The following is a 22,907-nucleotide window of genomic DNA, read 5'->3' as shown; positions in this document are numbered from 1 at the left end:
TAGTGGCTGGAAACAACACAAATGTATTATCTTATGGAAGTCCAACATAACGTCACAAGGCTAAAATCAAGGTGTTAGCAAGACTGTGTTCCTTTATGGATACTCTGGGGGCGGGGGTCCATTTCCTTGCCTTTTCCACCTTCTAGGGATCACCCACACTCCTTGGCTCATGTCCCCCTTCCTCCATCTTCAAGCCAGCAACTTTGCGTCTCTCTGACCATTCTTCCGCAATCACGTCTCCCTTTGACCACAGACAAGAAAGTTTCTGTTTTTAGGAATCCATGTGATTACCCATGAGCTCACATTGATAACCCAGGATAATGTCCCCATTTTAAGGTCCTTAATTTAATCACATCTGCAAAGTCCCTTTTGCCATGCAACGTAGTATAGTCGCAGGTTCTAGGGATCAAGACGTGAATATCTTTTTTTGGCCATTATTCTGCCTACCACACTCAACATGTCCCAAATTGAAGCCACACCTCCTCTTCCATTCCTCCCTCTACCCTGCTGTTCCCCTGTAGCTCCTATATTCCATTAGTGGCACATCCATATACCGAGTGGCCTGAGGTTAAAAGTCTGGCCTCATCACTTGCCCTCTGTCTTTCTCACTTTTGATATCCAATTGGTGGTGAAGTCCTGTCAATTCTCCCTCTAGAAGTCTCCCTTCTGTGAGTCTGTGCCATCTGATGTAAACTCACATCCATCTCAGTTTTTTCACACCTGCCTGTTCTCCGATAGTATGAAAACACTACAATTCTCTAGACTGAGTAGTGTCTTAACTTGTCCCCTGTCTCCACTTAGTCACCCCCCTCAAAATCCTTCTACACTATCCCTAGAGTTACCTTTCTCAAACACATATGATCATGTCAACACTCAGCTTACAATGCATTTATAGCTTCCCACGTCCTACAGGATAAAGTTAATTTCCCACAATGGTGCAGAAGGCCCTTGATAATCTGGCCACAAACTTCCTTATCTCCAACACCACGTGCTGCTGTCCAGTCATACCAAGCAAGGGGCAATTCCCTGAATTCCCCATTTTCTTCAAGCTTCTGTGAATTTACCTCTGCCGTTCCTTCTCCTTGGAATGTCCTCCACTCGCCCTCCACCTGTAGAGCTCCTCATCGTCAAGACCACACTCAAATAGCACCCCATTGGTGTTGCTCTCCCTTTTACTTCTGGGGTCCCTTACAACTCTGCATGTTGGTTAGGAGCCCAATTTAGAGTCAAACAGCTCTGAGTTCAAATCCCCACTCTACCACTTAGCAGCTTGATTTGGAGGCAAGTTGTTTTTCTCTCTGAGTTTCAGATTCCTCATCTACATCCATTTCACAGGGTTCTTGTGAGGGTTAAATAAGACAATATACATAAAGCACCTGTCACAGTCACAAAGTTAGTACTCAATAAATGGCAGCTATTATTATTCACATATTTATTATATCCCCCATTATGTATTTAGATGTTTATCTACATTAGGAGACTATGAGCCTCTTGACAAAATAAAAAACCTTATCAAAAGGACCATATCATATTCATTTTTTTCCCTTAACTCCTAGCACAGTGTCTATATGGTGTAAGTATTCAACAAATAGTTGTCGAAGAATGGATCAATAGATATGTGGATGAGTGGATGGATGAATAAAAGAGTAAATGACTGCCTACCGTATTTCCCTGAAAATAAGACCGGGTCTCATGTTAATTTTTGCTCCAAAAGATGCATTAGAGCATATTTTCAGGGGATGTCTTATTTTTTCATGTACAATAATCTACATTTATTCAAATACACTTATGTCATCTTCTTCTGGAACATCGTCATAATGTACTAAATGCGTCCATCTGGCTGACGATCTTCACTGGGGCTTATTTTCAGGGTAGGTCTTATTTTCGGGGAAACATGGTATAAAAATGAGAAAAACGTGTATTTTGGCATCCGATCGATTTGGGGAAACTCGTAGAAAGTCCAGGGCATTTCTTTCTCACCTTTCACCTGGCAATCTCTTGCTCCAGACACGAGCCTGTTCTTACACAAATCCATGCAAGTGATTGTCCCCTGATGGCCATTGAAGATGCGTATGCACGCCCCGCTTTTCAGATCCCAGTATCTGCAGAAATCAGGCCAAAAACATTGTTTTTGAGATTTTCTGAGGGCACAAAGGATCATACTGTTTCGAGTTCCTTTAGATCAACAAGTAGTTAGAAGGTGGCAAAGTTTCACAGTTAAGCTCAGAAGCTGGGCTTGAATCCCAGTTGCAGCACCTACGTATTAGGTGTCACTTTGGGAAAGTTCATTAATTTCTGTGTAAGCTACATTTTCTCATTGATAAAATGGAAATGATAATCATAGTTACAACGTAGGATTTTTGTGAAGAATTAAATACACGACTATAGTGATAGTGAACCCAGGGTGATTTCCACCCCCAGAGGACGTTTGACAATGTCTGGAGACATTTTTGGTTGTCACAAGCAGGGACAGAGGTGCTACAGTACCTAGTGTGCAGAATCCAAGGACGCTGCTAAACATCCTACAGTGCAAAGTACAGCCCCCCACACCATGAATTTTCCAGCCCCAAATATCAATAGTGCCGATGTTGAGAAACCCTGCATTAATGAATGTAACGTTAGAACGTGACCAACATATAGAAAATGCTTGATTAATATTCATTGATATCAGGTGCAAAGCTCCCTGGAATGACCACCAGGCCGAGAATTCATGGCACTGATTCAATGGTAGAGGTGATCTTTAAACAAGAACAACAAAACAATTTACCACAACCACGTAAATCCAAAATATTTTTATGTATATTTCTAAAGCATATCTAAGAGATATATGGAAACATGTATGAGTCACACTGTTTTTTTAATAAGCAAACTTGCCTGAGATCTCTCAATTATCATTAATATAGACTTCCACTACAGCCAGATTGCTTTTGTGAAAGGGCAAAGTATAATGTTAAGATAGTGGGCTCTGGAGCCAGGATGCCTAAGGTCTAATCTCAGGTCCATCACTTATTAGCTATGTGAACCACTCAGTACCTCAGTTTCCTCATCTGCAAACTGGGGGTGATAATGGGACTTACTTCATAGAGTTGTTAGATTTGGTACATAATAAATGATTAATAAATGTGTTTTTATGTTTTTCTTTCAATTTGTTAAGCTTTTTCTTCAATTATTCCCAAATGTCCTATGGCCTTACCTGTTTGTTAGAGACTACCATGCACCCACTGTGTGTTTAACGATGTCCCAATGGTCTGAAAAAAAAGCATGTTTTGAATTTCTGTTTCTATCAACACGGTCGATCACATGTCCAGGTTGTTTTTCTTAATTTATGCAGAAAAGGTATTTGATAAATATTTTTAGAAAAATAGAAATAGAAGGAAATTCCTTGGCTTAGTAAACTTATAAACTGAAGTCATAACAGCAAGCATTATGCTTAATGAAGAAACTATAGATATACTCCCTTCAAAAAGGGAGAACAAGATACAGATGGTGGCTCTCACTGCTGTTGCTTAACTAGAAGGCCTAGGCAAAGTTAGAGTGAAAGAAAATTTTAAAAATACTATAAGTATTAGAAAAAAAGATAGTATATTGTCATTGTTTTCAGTTGATAAGATCACCTACATAGAAAAACCAAATCAACACACATACTTTTAGAATTAATAATAGAAGTTAGGTAAGTTGCAGAATACAAAACCAACCTACAAAACTCGACATCATTTCTCCATACCAGCATTAACCAATTTGAGAATATAAGCAAAAATAAGACACCATTCACGACAGCAATAAAATTATAAATCCTATAGGTATTAAATAAGAGTACACAAGATTTGTAGAAAATTTTAAAGCTCTAAGCAAAAACAAAGAAATAAATATGTTGCACAAATTAGTCTATAAATTCACTGCAACCCCAATCAAGTCCAGTTAGGTTTTTTAAGTCGATAAACTTACTCTAAAAACTCAAAAAAAATGTATACTATAGCTAAGTTACATAAAAATGGAAAGTGAAGAGTAGAACTTGCCCCTCAATCATATATTAATTAAAACAGTCTCCAAATACATAACTAAAAACAAAACAAATAAAAATGTATAAAACAGGGTGGTCCCAATCAAAATCCCAGTGAGTTATTTTGTGGATATGGACAGACATATTCAAAAGTTTGTATAGAGAGACATAAGACCCAAAATTGCCAACACAATATCGAAGGAGAGGAACAAAGTCGGAGGACTCATACTACCTGACTTCCAGATTTATTATAAAGCTACAGTAATTTGAGAGTGTGGTTTTGGTGAAAGAATAAACAAATAGATCAATAGAACAAAATCAAGAGCCCAGGAATAGACCCACATAAATATAGTCAAATGATTGCAAAGGTAATACAGTGAAGCAAAGATAATCTTTTTGACAAATGATGTTGGAACAACTGGACATCCACATGCGAAAAAATTAATTTAGACACAAATCTTACATGCTTCACAAAAATTAACTCAAAATGGATCATCAACATAAATGTAAAACCAAACTAAAATTCCTAAAAGATAGCACAGGAGAAAACTAGATGACCTTGGGTATGGCAATGACTTTTTAGCTACACCACCAAAGGCTGATCTGTGAAAGAGATATTTGATAGCCTGGACTGCATTAAAATTAAAACTATCTGCTCTGCAAAAAACAATGTCAAGGAAATGAGAAGACAAGACACAGACTGGAAGCAAAATTTTGCAAAAGACATATCTGATAAAGGACTGTTATCCAAAATATACAAAAATCTCTTAAAACTCAAAAATAAGAAAACAAACAACTCAATTAAAAAAATGAGCAAAATATGTTAACAGACACCTCACCAAAGAAGATATACAGATGGCAAATAAGCACATGAAAAGATGCTTCACATCATGGGTCATCAGAGAAATGCAAATTAAAACAATGAGATACACACCTATTAGAATGGCCAAAATCCAGAACACTAACAATTCCAAATGCTGGTGAGGATGTGGAGCCTCAGGAACTATCGTTCATTGTTGATGAGGATGCAGAATGGTGCAGCCACATTGGGAGACAAGTGGTGGTTTCTTATAAAACTAAACACACCTTTACCACATGATCCATCAGTCATGCTCCTTGTTATTTACCCAAAGGCAGTGAAAACATGTCCACACAAACACCTGCGCACAGATGTTTATAGCAGTTCTATATTCATAATTGCCACAACTCAGAAGCAACCAAGATGTTCCCCCGTAGGTGAATGAATAAATAAACGTGGTACATCCAGACAATGGAATATTATTCAGTGTGAAAGAGAAATAATCTATCAAGCTATGAAAAGACATAGAGGAAATTTAAATGCATATTACTAAGTGAAAGAAGCCAATCTGAAAAGTTTACGTACTTTATGATTCCAACTGTTTGACATTCTGGAAAAGGCAAAGCTATAGAGACGAAAAAGATCAGTGGTTGCCAGGTGTTGGGATAAGAAGGAAGGATGAATAAGCAGAACACAGAGGATTTTTAGGGCAGTTAAAATACTCTGTATGATACTATAATGATGGATCCGTGTCATTATATATTTGTCCAAATTCATAAAATATACAACACCAAGAGTGAACCCTAAGATAAACTATGAACTTTGGGTGATTATGATGTGTCAGTGCAGGTTCATCAATTGTAACATTGTCCTACTCTGCTGGGGGATGTTGATAATGGAAGAAGCTATGTATGCACGGGGGCTAGGGGTACAGTCCTCTCAATTTTGCTGTGAACCTAAAATGTCTCTATAAAAATTGTCTTTAAAAATTTTTAAAGGTGGTTTTGATGGAAAAAAATTAATAAACCAATGGTCTAGAATAGAGAGCTCACAGAGACATTCTCATGTATATATGGGAAATTGTCATATGATAAAGATGGCACCATAAATCAATGGGGGGAAATGGCAGGTTATTTAGTGGTTGCTGTGGGAAAAACTGCTCATTTTATTTAAAACAAAATTAATTAAATGGAAATTCTACCTAATATCACATACAAAGTTGAACTTCAAATAGAATAAAGAACTTAATGCAAAGGTAATGCTATGAAGTTAATAGAAGAAAATATTTTAAAATATCTTTGTGACCTATAGTTGGGAAGAATCACAAACACAAAGCCAAAAATATTGATAAAGTGATCAATTTTATTATATCAATATTAAGAATTTTTATTCAACAAAGGACACTATGAACAAAGTTAATAAATTGATAAAAGAATAGGAAATGATATGTGTAATTTTAAAATTGACAAGGGACTAACACAGAGAAGAAAATATGGAACTGCAAATTATTAAGAAAATCTGAGTAGCTCTAATAGAAAAATGGGCAAAGGACATAATCAGGCAATTTTAAAAAGAAGAAGCCCCAAAAGTTAATAAGCAAACTTATTAGGTACTACTTAGTCAAATTAGGTACTGCCCACTTTATATCTCAGCAAGCCCACTCCTTCGTACATATCCCTAAAAAATCTCACAATGTCCGTGAAGGGACAACGATACCACTCAATGCAGCATTATTTGGAGTCAAGTTAGTGTTCATCCATGGGGAAGCCAGCAGATAAAATGTATATGTGCAGATCTACAATAGTTAAAATCAACTGACTAGAGGGTAACATGGATAATCTTTGAAACATAAGATGAGGCACAAAAGTTAGAAACCAAGAAAAGTTTAAAATAACACCATGGATGAGAATTTTTATAATTGTACAAAATATATCAATACACATTTTAAAAGGACACACACAAATAAAAAGCACATTAAAAAAAGATTAGATGGTAACCCATGGGGGAAGTAAATAGGAGTGAAGACTAGAGATAAAAAAGAATTAATAAATAGATAAATAAAACAGGAATGGAGCCTGTACAAACCAATAATAATAATAATAACAAGGCATGAACAGAGAAGTGTAAGCTACTCAGTCTTCTGTACCTGAGGTCCAAAAAAGAATGAAAACAAACCTCTCCCTTCCCCCCCCCACACAAAAAATATTTAAATGCAAGTACAATAGCCCAAGAACAATCAAAACATCTGAAAAGAAGAATGAGATGGGGAAATTTGTCCTACCAGATATAAAGACTCTAAAAACTAAAGTAATTGAGACAATATGGTATTGACCAACAACTGTCAAACAGACAAATGAAATATAATAGAGAACACAGAAATTGAAACATGTGGACACTTATCTTATCACAAAGCAAATAGCACAGACCAGCTGGGGAAAGGACAGTCTTTTCCATAAATGGTACTTAGGTAACTGGATACCCAAATGAAGAAAGGAAAAATAAATAAATAAAGGAATTGGACCCTTACCTCATATAACAAAACTAGTTTTAGGTAGATTTAAGACCTAAAGAGGAAAGGCAAATTATTTTCAAAAAACCTTTTTAAATAACACTACAGAGAATGCCCTGATAATTTTAAGGTAGGGAATGATTTCTTAAACATATCAAGTTGACAAAGTCAACTACATTAAAGTTAAGGGTTTCTGTTCATCAAAAGACACCACAGTGAAAAGATGAGTCTTAAATTGGAAGAACAAATTTATAACACAAAAATAAACAAAGAATTGGTATCCAGAAAATACAAATAACTTCTATAAATCAATAATTAAAGAATAAATGAATCAACAGGAAAATGGGCCAAACAACAACAACAACAACTGAACAGGAATTTCATAGAAGAGGAAGCACAAATGGCTCAAAAACGTATTGTGATGGTTAATTTTACGTGTCAAGTTGGAGGGTGTTTTTGGATGAGATTAACATTTAAATTGGTGAAATGGGAGTAAGGCAGATTTTGCTCCACAATGTGGATGGTCTCATCTAATCAGTTAAAGACCCGAATACAACAAAAAGACTGGCGTCCCCTAGCAAGAGGGAATTCTCCAGCAGATGGCCTGTAGACTTCATCTGCACCCTCAACTTTCCTGGGTCTCCAGCTTGCTAGCCCTCACTGCATATTTTTGTACTTTCCAGGCTCCATAATTTCATGAGCCTGTTTATTGGGTATTAAATAAATCCTCGTTGTAGTTTCAATTTTAACTTCCTTATTTATTAATGAGGTGTGATCAAAAGACATGGTGAATGTTTAATTAAATAAAAAATATTATTACAGTAAAAGACACTGCCATTCATCCCCCTCAAAATACTCCCCCTCTGTCACATCCAGCGCAACATGAGCAGTGAGGGTGCCAGAAGGGGCAGCGTTGAGTTAGGTTTTAAGAAAGAAAGAAACAGAGACTTAATGCAGTTAAATCTCAGAAGGCCAGTGGTCTCGTAGTTACCAGAGACTGGAGACCCAAATCGGGCCAAATGGTGGCTTTTATTGATAATCATACAAGGAAGTAGCATTATCTTTTCCACTGTCTGTGAATCTCATACATCATGTCACAAAACTGAATCAAACCAATTATCTTTGTCCCCAAGCAGCCGGAGCAGAAAGTCTTGTGATGACTTAGGTGAGGTATGCACCTCCCTGGAGGGCAAGTCTCTCATGTTTTGACAGTTCCTTTGAGATAAGTGGAGAGAGCTGATCTTTATTGCCCTCATGAGTTCTCTCACAATCAGGTGAGAGAGGAAAGCCAGAGTCAGCAATGGCTTTTCCCAGGCAGGGAAGAAGGGGAGGCAAGGCTCCTTCTTTGATTTTCTAAGGCAGCTCATTGGGGGTCCCCACTCGGTTCCACCTGGCTTAGGTTGTATCTCACATGAGCTAGCTTACCCGTCTTTGGCTGCAAACCATCTTTTGGGGACCAGACAGAGAGACATAAGGTGTAAAACATTGAGATAAGCAAAGTCCCAAAAAGGCACAGTCTCACAGACTTTTCTTTCCTCAAGGAAAGACACGGGGGACTGTCGGCTAGACTGCTGTGTGACAACACCCCTCGCTTCAAACACACTTACCCATCATTCTTGCCACTTTCTGAAGCAGCTCTGGAAGTCCTCTTTCATTAGTGTCTTTAGTTGCACTGTCATGGCTGCCTTGATGTCCTGAATTGATTCAAAACATTTTCCTTTCATTGTCATTTTGACTTTGAGGAAGAGCCTGCAGTCACACGGTGCCAGATCCAGTGAATAAGGTGGATGAGGACACACTGTAATGTTTTGACTTGACAGAAATTGCTGTATCAGAGCAATGTGTGACATGGAGCATTGTCATGTTGGATGATGAAGTAAAGACACTCATGAAAGAGGACTTCCAGAACTGTCAGAAAGTGACAAGAACTAAGTGTGTTCAAAGTGAGGGGGAGTATTTTGAGAGGGATTAATGGCAATGTGTCTTTTACTGTAATACATTTTTTTAATTTAAACATTCACTGTATTTTGTGATCACACCTCACATATATAATATTACATAATATATACAATATACATAATATTATATATAATACTATATATATACAGAGAGTGCCAAAAAATGTGTGCACATTTTAAGAAAGGAAAAAACTGTATTAAAATTCTTATACTCAATATATACTGGTAATGAAAGATGAATACAAGTCACGTTTGACTTCTGCAATTACAAGAGGTGCTCAGACTGGTTACCATCAGCGTCCAGACACTTCTGATTATAGCGAACATTGTTGGGTAGACTTCTGTGGCGAGCCTGTAAACTGTCCCAACACCACAGCAGAAGAAGCAGGACTCGTTGCTGTGCTGGGCCTCCTGGATCGTCCCTTATGCGCATCACACACAGTTCCATGCACCTCAAACTTATCATGAATGCGTGCCATTGTTAGGCGTGTTGGAGATGCTGTTGCATACTCATGCCTCCATTGTTGTACTTTCACATTCTCGAATTTCAAATACCACTTCAAAATGGTCTTGTGCTCCTCAAACGACAACTGTGCTTCTGCCATTTTCTTTGACTGTCCTGCCTGTTGCATGGTGATGCTAGCATTCATTTGATTAACGCCATCTTTTGAGCGAATGTCATACTACAGATTGCCATCATAATTCAATTCAACTTTGAAAAATAATACATAGATAACATCTCTTAAAATGTGTTTGCATTTTTTTGGTACCCCCAATATATATCCTACCGGTTCTATTTCTCTGAAGAACCCCATTACACATAAGAAAAGATGCTTAATCTCACTAGTAATCAAGGATGTTAAAACTGAAACTACAATGAGGATTTATTTAATACCCATCAGGTTGGCAAAATGTTTAACACTGGCAATACTAAGTGTTGGTGAGGATTCATGAAAAGGGATCTTCACATACCCTGCCAATGGGAGTGTAAGTAAATACAACCACTTTGGAAAACAATTTAGTACTCCTGCCTAGAAATTCCACTACTGAGAATATACCTTAAAACAAAAACAAACAAACAAAAAAAAGCTCATGCACTACAGTTAACATACTGTGTCACATATTTGAAAGTTGCTAAGAAAGTAGATCTTAAAAGTTCTCATCACACACACACAAAATGTAACTAGGTGTCATGATGGATATAACTAAACTTATTGTGGTAATCATCTATCAAATCATTATGTTGTACACGTAGTAAAACTAAAACCTTATATGTCAATTGTGTCTCAATAAAAAATAAAAAAAAACTTTTTTTATCTCATGTACATATGCATCAGGAGACAAATTCAAGAGCATCTATAGGAGCACTCACTGAAACAATAATAATAACAATAAAAACAACTGGAAACAATCTTTATATCCATTAACAGAAGAATAAATAAATGAGTTATGATATAATTGTTCAATAAAATACTATATCTCAGTGAAAGTAAAGTCATTACTGCTATCTAGATCATATGGATGAATCTCAAAATCATATTTCAATGCAAGAATCAGGTACAGATTAATTTTTAAAACACAATTCCATTTATGTTAAGTTCAAAAATGGACGAAAGTAATAAATATATTTGGAGATAAATAGGTAGCAAAACTATAAAGAAATCTATTTAAAAATACAAAGGAATAAAAAAAATACAAAGGAATAATTACTATAAAAATTAGGATAACGTTACCTCTGGTTGGGAGGAAGAAAGAAGCAATAAGGGAAAGGAACATGGTGGGATTTAGAGAATGATGTTCTATTTCTTGGCCTGAGTAATGAGTACGTGGGTTTTTATTATATTGTTCAAAAATATATGTTCATATACATTTTAAACACTATTTTGCTTCTATAACGTATGTCATAGCCACAAAAACTATTTTCCCCTGAAGGAATCTATAAAAAGAAATATAAATTATGCCTTCAGCTAATATTGCTAAAAAAAGATACTTTCTGATTCACGGTCTTCAACTAGAAAATAGATCTAGTAATTGTTATAAATCTCTTTCATTCAAAGTTTAAACATACAAATTCTTGGTTTTTACCTTGCCAAAAAAGAAAAATGTTGTAGCTTATTCTAGAAGTCAGTATCATTTAGGATAACTTTTCAATAAATACAAAAAGGAAAAAGCATGTGTACTTCTTCCACAAGCTGACTTTAGGCCCTGAGTGCAGTGTGGACCACAACGTCTTTGGACCACTCACCTGATACTCAGGTCGTAACTCCCACTCAGGAGAAAGTTTTCATCCTCACACAGGAAAAGAGCACGGACACTCCCAGCATGGCCTTGGAACTTGATAGGCACCTCACGTACTTGTACGATGTCCAGAAGCTGGATCTTCCGATTGGATGACACAGCTACCAAATCTCCCCCAGAATAGTGTATGATTCTATTTACGTCCCGCCTGAGTTGCAGGGGAAAAGGATGATCCATTAAAGAAGAGTTAGTGTCTTGCCTGGAACTCACTTAGCAAGGTGGCTTTCACCTGCAGGTATAATGGAAAATTCAGAGCCTTCCCACAGGGGAAATAGCAGAAGGTAAAGCCTAGTATTAAAGGGCCCTGATGGTTCCCTACCTCATACATTTCAGGTAAATTTAAAACCTAAAGACAAAAGTCAAAACTAATATATATATATATATATATATATGCTAATGTATGATAAATCCCCAAGACAGAGAACAGAGTATGCAGCACTTCCCAAATTATTTGACCACAGAAAACTTTTTTTTTCATTGAAAACCTCAGAGGAACACAGTTAGGAAGCCCTATATCCACTGCATATCCCACCGTTTTGTTGTTGTTGTTGTTGTTTTCCTTAACCAATATCCAATGAGCATATAGAGATTCAAAGTCTTGTGCTAATAGGAACCATAAGAACTACAAAGATAAGTAAGATATGGACCTTGCCCTCAATGAGCTTGTAGTCAAATAAAACAGGGTGAGTTGAATTAATTTTCCAGTCATAAAATTATTAGCAAATAGATAAAATATGAGCAGGATGGCCAAATTATTTATTGTCTAAACAGTTTTTAATTGTGAAAGAGGACACTATTATTGATTACTCCAAGACCACAGAGTGAAGTGGGATTGTTTCAGTAAACAGAGATGTATAGTCACTCTAAACACAAGGAGCAATTTAATCCTCATTCTATTTGTTATATGTTGAGTTCAACCAGTCATCATCTCTTCTCAAGAGCATTTATCACCATACTGTTCATAAAAACTCAACTTTACTCACCTGAAACTAATTAAAAAAAAATTTATTTGCAATTAAAAAAAAACTCAACTCGGGGCCGGCCCGGTGGCTCAGGCGGTTAGAGCTCCATGCTCCTAACTCCAAACGCTGCCGGTTTGATTCCCACATGGGCCAGTGGGCTCTCAACCACAAGGTTGCCAGTTCAACTCCTCGAGTCCCGCAAGGGATGGTGGGCTCCGCCCCCTGCAACTAAGGTTGAACATGGCACCTTGAGCTGAGCTGCCTCCCGGATGGCTCAGTTGGTTGGAGCGCGGACTCTCAACCACAAGGTTGCCAATTCAATTCCTCGACTCCCACAAGGGATGGTGGGCAGTGCCCCCTGCAACTAAAATTCAACATGGCACCTTGAGCTGAGCTGCCACTGAGCTCCCAGATGGCTCAGTTTGTTGGAGCGCGTCCTCTCAACCACAAGGTTGTCGGTTTAACTCCCTCAAGGGATGGTGGGCTGTACCCCCTGCAACTAGCAACGGCACCTGGACCTGGAGCTGAGCTGTGCCCTCCACAACTAAGACTGAAAGAACAACAACTTGAAGGTGAACAGCACCCTCCACAACTGAGATTGAAAGGACAACAACTTGACTTGGAAAAAAAAGCCTGGAAGTACACACTGTTCCCCAATAAAGTCCTGTTCCCCTTCCCCAATCAAATCTTTAAAAAAAAAAAAAAAACTCAACTCTGCCTTTCCCCTATGTGCTCTCTCTTCTCCTTACTGATTGGTCAAGATGAAATTTGTCAGTACTACTCACAGCCAAAAATAAAATAGCAATGGCCTTCACAAAACCTTATAAATGAAGAGTGAAGTTGTCATGCAGGGTGCAATGCGGGGTCTCTGGTCCCGCTCCCCACATAAGAACACAGGAAATGGTGAGGCCAAAAAGGAATGCCCACAGAGCCATAGATAGGGGAGTCATACCATTATAGTCTCGCTGGCGGCTGGGTTGGAGACACAGGAAGCAGGAGCCACACTGTTCGCAACGTGCCGTCCACTTCTCTGCCAACCAACCTCACTTGCTTACTGCAATCTGCCTCTCTGCAATCCGCAATCCACACTCTGCTGCTTGCTAGGTCAGCCACCATCTTCTTGCTAGCCCCCATTTTCTGCTAGCATAGCCATGGCAATTATATTAGTGGCCAATGGCTCACTGGTTACTGCTGATGGCCATCCAATCACAGTTGATGGCCATTTACTACCCAAATGAGTACCTTTCCATGTGAGGGCGAGAGCCTGGAAACTACACTCCTGGCTCTGTCCCCACAGAAGTCCTAGGCCTAAACTATGGCAGAAAGTTGATTATTAAAGGGTCTTCTAATAGTATATCCAAATGATGTCATCACACTATGCAGTTATCATAAATACTATTTTTATATTTAACATGGAAAGATATCCACAGTATCTTGCTGAAATGGGTTACAGAAATACATACGCCAAAAAAAAAAAAAAGAAATACATATGCCATAACACTATTTCTATTTAAAATACCTATTTATGCATGCAAAGAAAAAAATTCTAGGATAGACATCAACATTACTGATGGTTATCTCTAGGTGACAAGATTATAGGAGATCTTTGCTTTTCTCTGTTCGTTTTCTGGCATTTGGTGCATTTTTTCCCACTAAGCATATATTACTTCTAAAATTAGAATAAAACAATAAAGGTATTTCAAAAAAGAAAGATTCCATGCATATAAATTGTGCAAAAAGCTGTTGGTCTCTATACCCAAAATTTATGAGGGGAAAGTGTCCTCCACACACTGCTGAGAATGGTGCAAAAATCAAGCACCTATTCTCCAAATGGGATCTCATGTTAGTGTGGAGTTAGAGTTTGAGGAGAGGAAAGATTGCCTTTCCAAGTGAACAAGGGTCATAGGAATTCTAAGATGCCAGAGTGGGTAATTCAAGGGTCCCCGAAGACCTGGACTTGGACCCCAGTACCTACGTGTCAGAGAGAATGCGGATGTTGTAAGACCCACAGAAGACATTTCTCTCCTCCATCAGGACCTGCTGGGTTTCCTGGTTCAAGTATGCAGTCCACAGGTTGTAGTCATTCTAACAAGAGAACACCTGGAGTCAAAGTACATCAACAACTTGACCCATGCAAGCCCTAGAGTCTCCCTGGCCAGGGCGCAAGGGCCCATGGATTCTTCTTCAGGCTGTGGCTGCTGCCATGTGGTGATGGGGTGGGGCCAATTAGCAGGTATTAAAGTAATCCGTGAGTTAGAAAATGTTGAGTCCAGGGTCCTAATTATCCTTTCACCTCTTTGTTTTTTCTATGTATTCTGATTCCATGAACTTTCAATGTTGCTGATAGCACAACTTTTATAATAAATGAGCTCACAAAGGGTATGCTCACAAATAAAGTCACAGGTGCCCTTTGACCAACCATTTCATGGAAGTGGGGGTTTCATATTTATATTGTATATACCTGACAGTTACAAAGCGTACTCGTGGGAACTCAAGCCATACATGAAATTACTGCCACACACTCTGTGCATTTGTGCTTCAAAGTTGTCATACACCTGCAACCTTAATTTCTCCTTAAAGCTGCCCCACAAAGTATTCTCATCATTTTACAGACAGGGTATCTGAGCCTCAGACAAGAGAAATAAATTTTATCAAGGCTCAGCAGTGGTGCTTGCCTTCCCTTGTCAATCTTTCCTTCCTTCCTTCCTTCCTTCCTTCCTTCCTTCCTTCCTACCTTCCTCCCTCCCTCCCTCCCTCCCTCCCTCCCTCCCTTCATCACACACTTTCTGAGCAGCTATGGCAGGCCAGGCATGCTAGATTCTGGCATAGATGACTCAACTGGACTCCCAGTTCCACTCTTCTTCCCACCCATACTTTTCACCCTCCAACAGCAGCAAATAATAATCACACTACCAGAAAATGAAAAAGCAGGGTGAGTTTATCATGAAAGCAAAGAAGACCACACCATCATGTTTGCATCTGGGAGTCCTCCTGGGGACTTCCAAAGTCTCCTTCCAAACCTTAGCCTTCTCCATGCCTGTAGACTCTTCTCCAGGGTGTCCACTTTCCTCAGCTCACTCTCCTTCTTAATCTCTAACCCGTAATGACATCTACCTTGAAGTCTCTCCCCAGAAGAATCTGTCAAACTGCCTCCCCTCCAATGTCCAAGCAGGTCTAATATCCTGCCTTGGATTAAAGGAGGCTTTCATGGTTTCTCAGCCCAGGCTGGAATTCCTTGGCTCTTGCTCATCTTTTAAGTTTTGAGAGCCTGAGGAGCTACATGGTAGAGTCTGGGAGGAAAAAGACTTGGATTCAAATCCTAGTTTTGCCACTGACCAGCTCTGAGAACCTGGGCAAGTTTTCTAGCATCACGGCCTTCATTTCCACATCCATAAGTGGAGAGCAATACTATCTACCCGACCTATGGTGAAGACCAAGTACACGATGTATACAAAGCCCTTGGCACTGTACCTGGAACACTGAGCTCAGTACCCATTGCAATCAGCACCCCTCAGAAAAAGTTACCTCCACCTTTTCCTAGCAGACCCCTTAATTGCTTAGTCTTGCTACTTCACGTGTTCTCTTCTGGTCTCCATATTATTTTATCTGTTTCTCTCTCTTAAATTATACATTTTCTAAAATATTAAACACTGTCTAGGTAGTCCTTTTTTGTCAGGCAATTACTAGTCATATCTCCTAAAGAAGAAGGGTGTTAGTTTTGTCATACTTAACAGAGCAACAGGTTTGGAAAGAACAGGTCAGCATTTAACTTGCATCTCTGTCACTCAGCTGGCTAAGAGACCTGAAACTCTCTGTGCCTCAGTTTCTTCACCTATAAAATGAGTGAATGGGCCAACTCAAAGATTTTTTAAAAATTGCAGGTCTAGTGAGGTAAATAAATGCCTTTTCCCAGGCCCATATATTTTTTTAATACTTTTAATTGGCTGCCAGCATTTATGAAAAGCAAAGAGATGTCACATGATGATTCAGATTTCTAACTTCTCTTGAGAGCAGAGATGGTCTGTGAAGTTGAGGTCCACAGTCTGCCATGGCAACAACTAGCTGTAGCTGAACAGCAACTGGCCCCTTCAGATGGGAAGTTCATCATCGCCTAGTTCATCACAGTCCCGCCGTCCTTTGCTGTTCACACCACCCACCTCCCTCATTTGTGGGACTTGTCTGGCCTCTACAGAAACATAAACTGGATGGTCTCTCCAGATGCTTCTATTTCTCAAATTATAATTTATACTACACAGTTTCCTTATGGAAAGCTACATTCCGACCACCTCTCATTAAGTATTCTTTTGGGGCCCATGGAATATGTTTCAAAATAGAGGGCCCTTGAGCAGAGGAGAGAGTAGGAATCTAATGGTTTTAGGAATGAACCATGCCTGGATAGGCAGAACATAGAGCCCAGAATCTTCCATCTACTCTTCTTCATTATTGCCCAAGATTCGGTAAGGAGGTCCATTGTTAAGTAACTCTCTCCTTCCATCCTAGAATCAGAATGAATCTGGAAGTGAAAGGTGAGAAAGCTTAATTCATTCTGGACCCTGGACATTCTGGACTGGCCCTGGCCCTCCTTCACGTCCTTCTCATTCCAGAGCCACAAACTCTTGCAACTTCCAGGTGAATGGACTGATAGGTATTGAGGAAAATCCCAGCTATCACTGACATTGCTCTTGGTTCTGAGCTTTCCACCAGATGACTTGGTGCCATGGACCTAGAACACAATCATGAGACTTGAAGTAAGGAAGAACCCTGACAGGATACGCAAATCAATCCACTCATTTAACAGATGAGGAATTTAAGGCTTGAAGAAAGGAAATGACTCGCTTAAGGACACATAGCACAGAACTCTGGTCTCCCTTAGGGAATGTTGGCACCCATATCATATATCCATATGCTATATCCTATATCCTCCCAGTTCCTATATCCTTATGTGAGGCCTGAGCCTGCACTTCAGCCTGTAATGGCCCATAAGAACGTAACATGCTGTTACTGGCCCCCAGTGCCATCAGAACCCACCTTCATTCTCAGTTTCCATTTCTGATTTTTCACACGCATGCGCTTTCCATCATCTGTCATTTTAGGAACTGGAATAAAAAGCTTGCTGGCGTAATTAGGATCTATTCCCCATGTGTAGGACCCCTGGGGGAAAAAAAAACAGAAAAGGGCTGCTCTTCGTTCCTACTCTCCAAGAGGAGGGGGAAAATGAGTGTTGGCAATATCTGAAAGATGGGTAAGCCTGGCCTGGCCAGTTAGTCCCGAGTGTGTGCCGACAGGCTTAAGGAGGATAATAATACCAAAGGTCAGTCGCGAGACCAGCAAGAGATGGTTAGCAGTTCCCAAATCCCCAGAGTATGGCCTGCCTCCCAATGTTGCTGCTTCTCATGTTCTCTCATCTATCTCTGCTGGGAAAAACTCAAGCTACCAAGAATCCATGATTTAGGGTGAGGCTTCAGGCAAGAAACAGAAGTAAAAATGCCAGAGATGGTTACTATAGGGGGAAATTGCCTTCTAACTTAAGAATAAACTTGTGGCCTTATAAACATCCGTGAACCTTCTGAGGCTGACCCAGAAACATACTCATGGCTTTCTCACTGCATAAACCAAAATACAGCTTTCAGGGGGGAAAATTTCCTGCTTTGTGAGGTTTCAGAAAGGCTCTGCCTCTTTCTTCCTGAGAGGTTTCTATACATATTGCCCCTGCTAGATGCACTGACAATGGGACAGTAAATGGTGATTAACAGGAAGTCCACACACAAAAAGGAAGTGACTGCTGCAGCCTATGAAGCCGCAGCCGTGGAGCAGGAGGCCAGCTAAGGGTCTACCAAGTAGACTGAAAGACTCACAGTCAGCCAACCTCCACAGGGAAATGAGGCCAGTCTCTAGATCATTCCCTCCCAGACAGGAAGTACCTGCAATAAGGCAACATGGCTCTGAATAAATGTATGCATCGACAGGTCTGTCTTGACTTGCTGTGCCAGTGTGGCCCAGTGCTGGCTCACAGAGACACATCTGTTCAGGGTGTTTTTATCCAGCATACCTGAAGACAGAAAAGATAGACCTGGGAACCTTCAAATGGGTTTGCAATGAGTGGTCTCTTGAAAAATCCCCCCAGACACACAGCATACTTAGAATATACTTGGAGAGGTGGATGGGCAAGTGACGGATGAAGTCCCGGTATTTGCTGAGTCCAGAAGACAGGTCTCTGAAGGTATCCAGGTCAACCAACAGATCGGAGGGGGCGCTGCTGGCTTTGGGCCACTCTGCTTTTCCAGAAAACAGCCTATTCATCTCAGGAACACACTGGCGTGGAGGCTTCCATTGTCCCTCTAGAACGAAGCCAGAGAAAGATTCATGATTGGGTTGTCTCAGGCAACCCCAGCCCAGTAAAACTCACCAGGGTCTGCCCACAGGCTACTGGGTTTGTGTCTTTTCTTCTCCAAAACTGAAAGTAGAACCTCCCTCTCCCCCCAATCAAACATACAAGTCCTTTTCAGCCTTCCCAGCTCAAGGAGCTGTCTATAGTCTCAAAGTTTGCCCTGCTTGGGTGAAATGGCATGGTTTCTGGAATTTTCTTTAAATCGCACCAGAAAGCATTATAAACTATTTTTTTAAAAAGTCAATGGATGAAATAAGATTGGTAAGGTATTGATCATTATTGAAGCTGGGTGATGGTTATGTGAGTGGTTTTTATACTATTTTATCTACTTTGAAAATTTGAAATTTTCCATACAAAAGGTTTTAAAACCTATGTGTTGTATGTCCTATAATTGCTTCATGTATCTACTTTGAAAAACAACTTAGGCGGGCCTTGAGGTCAGGGCCCAAATTCCCCACTGCTTTTATTTCCTCCTCAAAACTGAATCCCATGTTGCAAAAATAGCCACTGAATTTTTCAAAAAGAGTGGGTTGAATTCTAGAGGTGCCCACCATGCCCGAGGTCAGGGGCTCAACAAGGGGCTGTGGCCTTTGTCGGAGAGAGACTTCCGAAGAAGCTCTGAGAGTTTCCTTCTGATCTCTATTTGCAGATTTCTCTCAGGGGCACCACGCTGAAGGGGTGAAAACACGGACTTTAGAATCATCCTGACTGATTTTAATCCTTGCTTCTCCCCTTCCCGGATGTGGGATTAAATGAGGGAATAAATATCAGAGGGCCCAACAAATCATAGGTAAAGGATGAATGTTAATTCCCCAAGTTTGTCATCCCTGAGATGCTATTGCCCTCTCTGCCCCTCCAACTCCACTCCCAATCTCGTATCTATTGGTCTCCTCATTACGACCTGACTTACCAGTATTAGATGCTGTCCCCACATTTTCAAGCAAGCTTTCTTTTCCTGAATCTTTGGACAAAGGGAAGGATGTCACTTTGGTTCTGGCTGCCCAGGAGAGATGTGAGGTCTCAGATTGGGGGTCGTAGTCTTTCTCAGGGAAGAAGAACACCTGATTGGAGTCTTCGTCGGGACCTGATAAACAAACAAGCAGGATAAGGTTGCTCTTTAAGCAGGTGTGTGGACAGAAATGGTTTCGTTTCTACTTGCTTCTTGTAAATCTACACAAAATAGACAGGCCAGTTATGTCTGTTTTTATTTGGGGCCGCTGAGTTTCTATGCAAAAATCACGGAAAGGCCCTTATTAGGTTTTGCCAGCTCACCTACAATGCAAAATTGATCAGAGTTCTGTATACCAGGAGAGAGCATGAGAGAGCTGTGGGCAGGAGCTGGAAGAGGGACTGCTTTTCTGAAGCTCTGGCTTAATTCTTCAATGATATGAATAACAGCCCTTTAGTCAAAATAGAACATTTAAGTTTTTAAGAGATAAAACCCCCCTGAAAAAGGGGAAAGTTGCACAACATGTAACTGGATTTGACTCCAATAGAAGTAGCTGATTCCTATAGAGAGTGATGAAAGCCTTTGAGAAAGAACCACTGAATAGTGCATGTACATGCCAGGCCTGCTGTAGTCTGCCCTCCCCTGTGGTGGGGGTAGCATTACACAGTGGGTGATGCTCAGAAGGGGCTCTCAGTTTTCAACCCCCTTGCTGGGTGACAGAGGCCATGTCACTCAGATTCCCTGAACTTTGGCTTCCTTACCTATAAAATAAGGAGCTGGACTGGATTTTTTTCACTACTCTTCATTCCAGATTATCACTCTTACTTCCCTGATACACCAAAGAAGTCAAGTGGCATACGTCAAAATCTAATTGCCCTCTATGTCATCTAGCTTCAAAATTCTTTTGGATTCCATTAGTCTACAACTATAACTATCAATCAGGTCTTCACAAACATTGGAAATTCCTAGTCTTAAAGAGCTCAAACTCTGAAACTCCTCCATCTGACCGTTCCCTCTCAGCCTTCTTCCACCCCAACTAAACCTGTACTTCCCCATGCTGGGCCTTCCACTTCCAGACCCCTCTGGAATCTTCTATCTCTTGCCTCATTCCTGGTTTTGTTTTGTTTTGTTTTGTTTTTGCTTCCCTGATTGAGCTAGCCAAACATTTCCAAGATCTTCTCATCAACCCCCTAGATCAATGGCTCTCTCAAAGTGAGGTCCACAGACCAGCAGCATGAGGGGAACTTGTTAGAAATGCAACTTGTCAGACCTGCTGAATCAGGAGCTCTGAGGGAGCCCAGCCATCTGTGTGTGTGTGTGTGTGTGTGTGTGTGTGTGTGTGTGTGTGTGTAAACCCTACTGGGAATTCTGATACAAGCTAAAATTTGAGAACAACTACACTGGTCTTATCTCCAGCTTTGGATAAACTCCACTTCAACGCTGGATTTTATACACAAGCAAGAAATATGGTAGAATGAATGAGAAAAAAAAAAAAAAAAAAGCCTTAAGTTTTGACCTGTTGCTCTGGTTTCTGTGCACTCCAAGGTGAAGCACAAAACAATTCACTAGTTTCCACCTTACATCCTGTCAAGCCCAGTCCAATTCCTAGCCCACTGATGCAGGAACCACATCAGCCTTAAGTAACAGAGACACAGACCAGCCATTTCTAGTCCAAAGGTGAACAAAAATCCACTTTAAATGCCTGCCAGTTCAAAGTTCTGTACACCCTTCTGCATTTGTCATTTGACAATTTGCTACAGGGAAGTCACTTTCAGCAATTTCTCCTTCGGTAAACAGGATCAGGTGTCAGGACAAAGAACTCTACCTTGCCTTCTGGAAAATCCCCATCTACCTAAGCTTCTCCACAGCTCTGGTTCCTTTACAGGCTCCGGAAGCCTAGCTTCCTGGTCTTTGGGGCCCTCTGGTCTCTACCTGTGGCCTTGTTTACCTGAAATTTTGTTCCACTCTCTCTGAAACAGGGCTCTGATGACATCGGCAGCAGTGAGCAGTAAGTTGGGGTTGCACATCTGCAGCAGCAAGAGCGTGTAATTTACCTTAGTTCGGTGGGTGCTATTCCCAAACCAGTGCAACATCTCCCTCATCTTCTGTTCCACTGTTTTATCCAACATCTGGTTAAAGGAAGACTTCACAATTTTCTCCTCCTTGCTGAGGTTGATCCGGCACCTTTTATAGATGAAATCCTTCCCCTGTGTGGTCTGAAGGATATTCTGAAAATAGTGTAACAAGTATAAGCTATCTAACTGCTCTAGGATGCTAACTAGAAACCTCCTCTGCGATATCTCGTTGATCCTTTGGAACCACTCTTTGGTAGAAAAGATATTCCAAGCCAAGATACATGTTTCACACCTCTGGCACACAAAGACAGAATTGTTTCCCTTCTCACAACAAAAATAGGGGGCATTCTTCAGCCTTGATTCCAGGTTTTCCATGATCCTGAGACGACCAGCTCATTTTATCCTTGCCCGTGGTCAACTCCACCAAACACCAGAAGAGCAGGAGAAGCTGATAAATATCCTAATTGAGCCTTTTCTATTACAAACATCTCCCAGAAAAAAAAAAAAGATACCACTGGGATGGATGGAAACCTTATCTCTCCCAGAAACTGCCGGTAGAAGTCTGGCTTTTTGTACTGACCTCCTAGGAAACATGGCTTTACCGTAAATCTCCTAAACCTGGCACTACCTATGTGGAGGCAGTTGGTGTATATTCTGAAAGAGCTGGTCATCTCATTTCTAGAACAATAAAGTAGTATTAGATAAATTTGAGTAATATATAGACCACTTCTAAAGGAAAAAAAGTATTGTAAAGCCTGGTGTTGAGCTTCAAGTGTTGTTATTATTAATGACTTTGAAATATTCATGAATACAAAATTAGATATAACTTCTCATGTTTATAACTGTTTGGTTTGGTTATAAGGTGGTTATGCAATGATGCTGAATGTGTTTACTTTCATTTTCTTAACTCATCATCAAAGTAAAAACAAAAATGTTTAATACAAATATAAGTTATTTAACTGCTTCAGA

At 40.0% G+C, this 22,907-nt stretch overlaps 1 protein-coding gene across 1 annotated transcript in view; it reads right to left on the bottom strand.

Moving 5' to 3' along the window:
- The window catches only part of FBXW10B (F-box and WD repeat domain containing 10B), a 39,913-nt gene extending 17,415 nt beyond the window's left edge, over positions 1-22,498 (bottom strand). Inside the window, exons 1-8 of the mRNA XM_074320006.1 lie at positions 21,812-22,498; positions 19,825-19,998; positions 18,664-18,864; positions 18,448-18,575; positions 17,555-17,677; positions 14,502-14,611; positions 11,512-11,712; positions 1,981-2,102 (exon numbers count right to left, since the gene is read on the bottom strand). Coding sequence (XP_074176107.1) covers positions 1,981-2,102; positions 11,512-11,712; positions 14,502-14,611; positions 17,555-17,677; positions 18,448-18,575; positions 18,664-18,864; positions 19,825-19,998; positions 21,812-22,313 — 1,561 coding nt within the window. The 5' untranslated portion in view covers positions 22,314-22,498. The remainder of the gene's footprint in view (positions 1-1,980; positions 2,103-11,511; positions 11,713-14,501; positions 14,612-17,554; positions 17,678-18,447; positions 18,576-18,663; positions 18,865-19,824; positions 19,999-21,811) is intronic.
- Between the last annotated feature and the right edge of the window lie 409 nt (positions 22,499-22,907).

Source organism: Rhinolophus sinicus, linkage group LG15 (genome assembly GCF_036562045.2).
Source record: "Rhinolophus sinicus isolate RSC01 linkage group LG15, ASM3656204v1, whole genome shotgun sequence".
Classification (NCBI taxonomy): Eukaryota; Metazoa; Chordata; class Mammalia; order Chiroptera; family Rhinolophidae; genus Rhinolophus; species Rhinolophus sinicus.
Note: the sequence above shows the minus strand (reverse complement) of the source record. Positions and strands in the feature narration are given on the sequence as shown.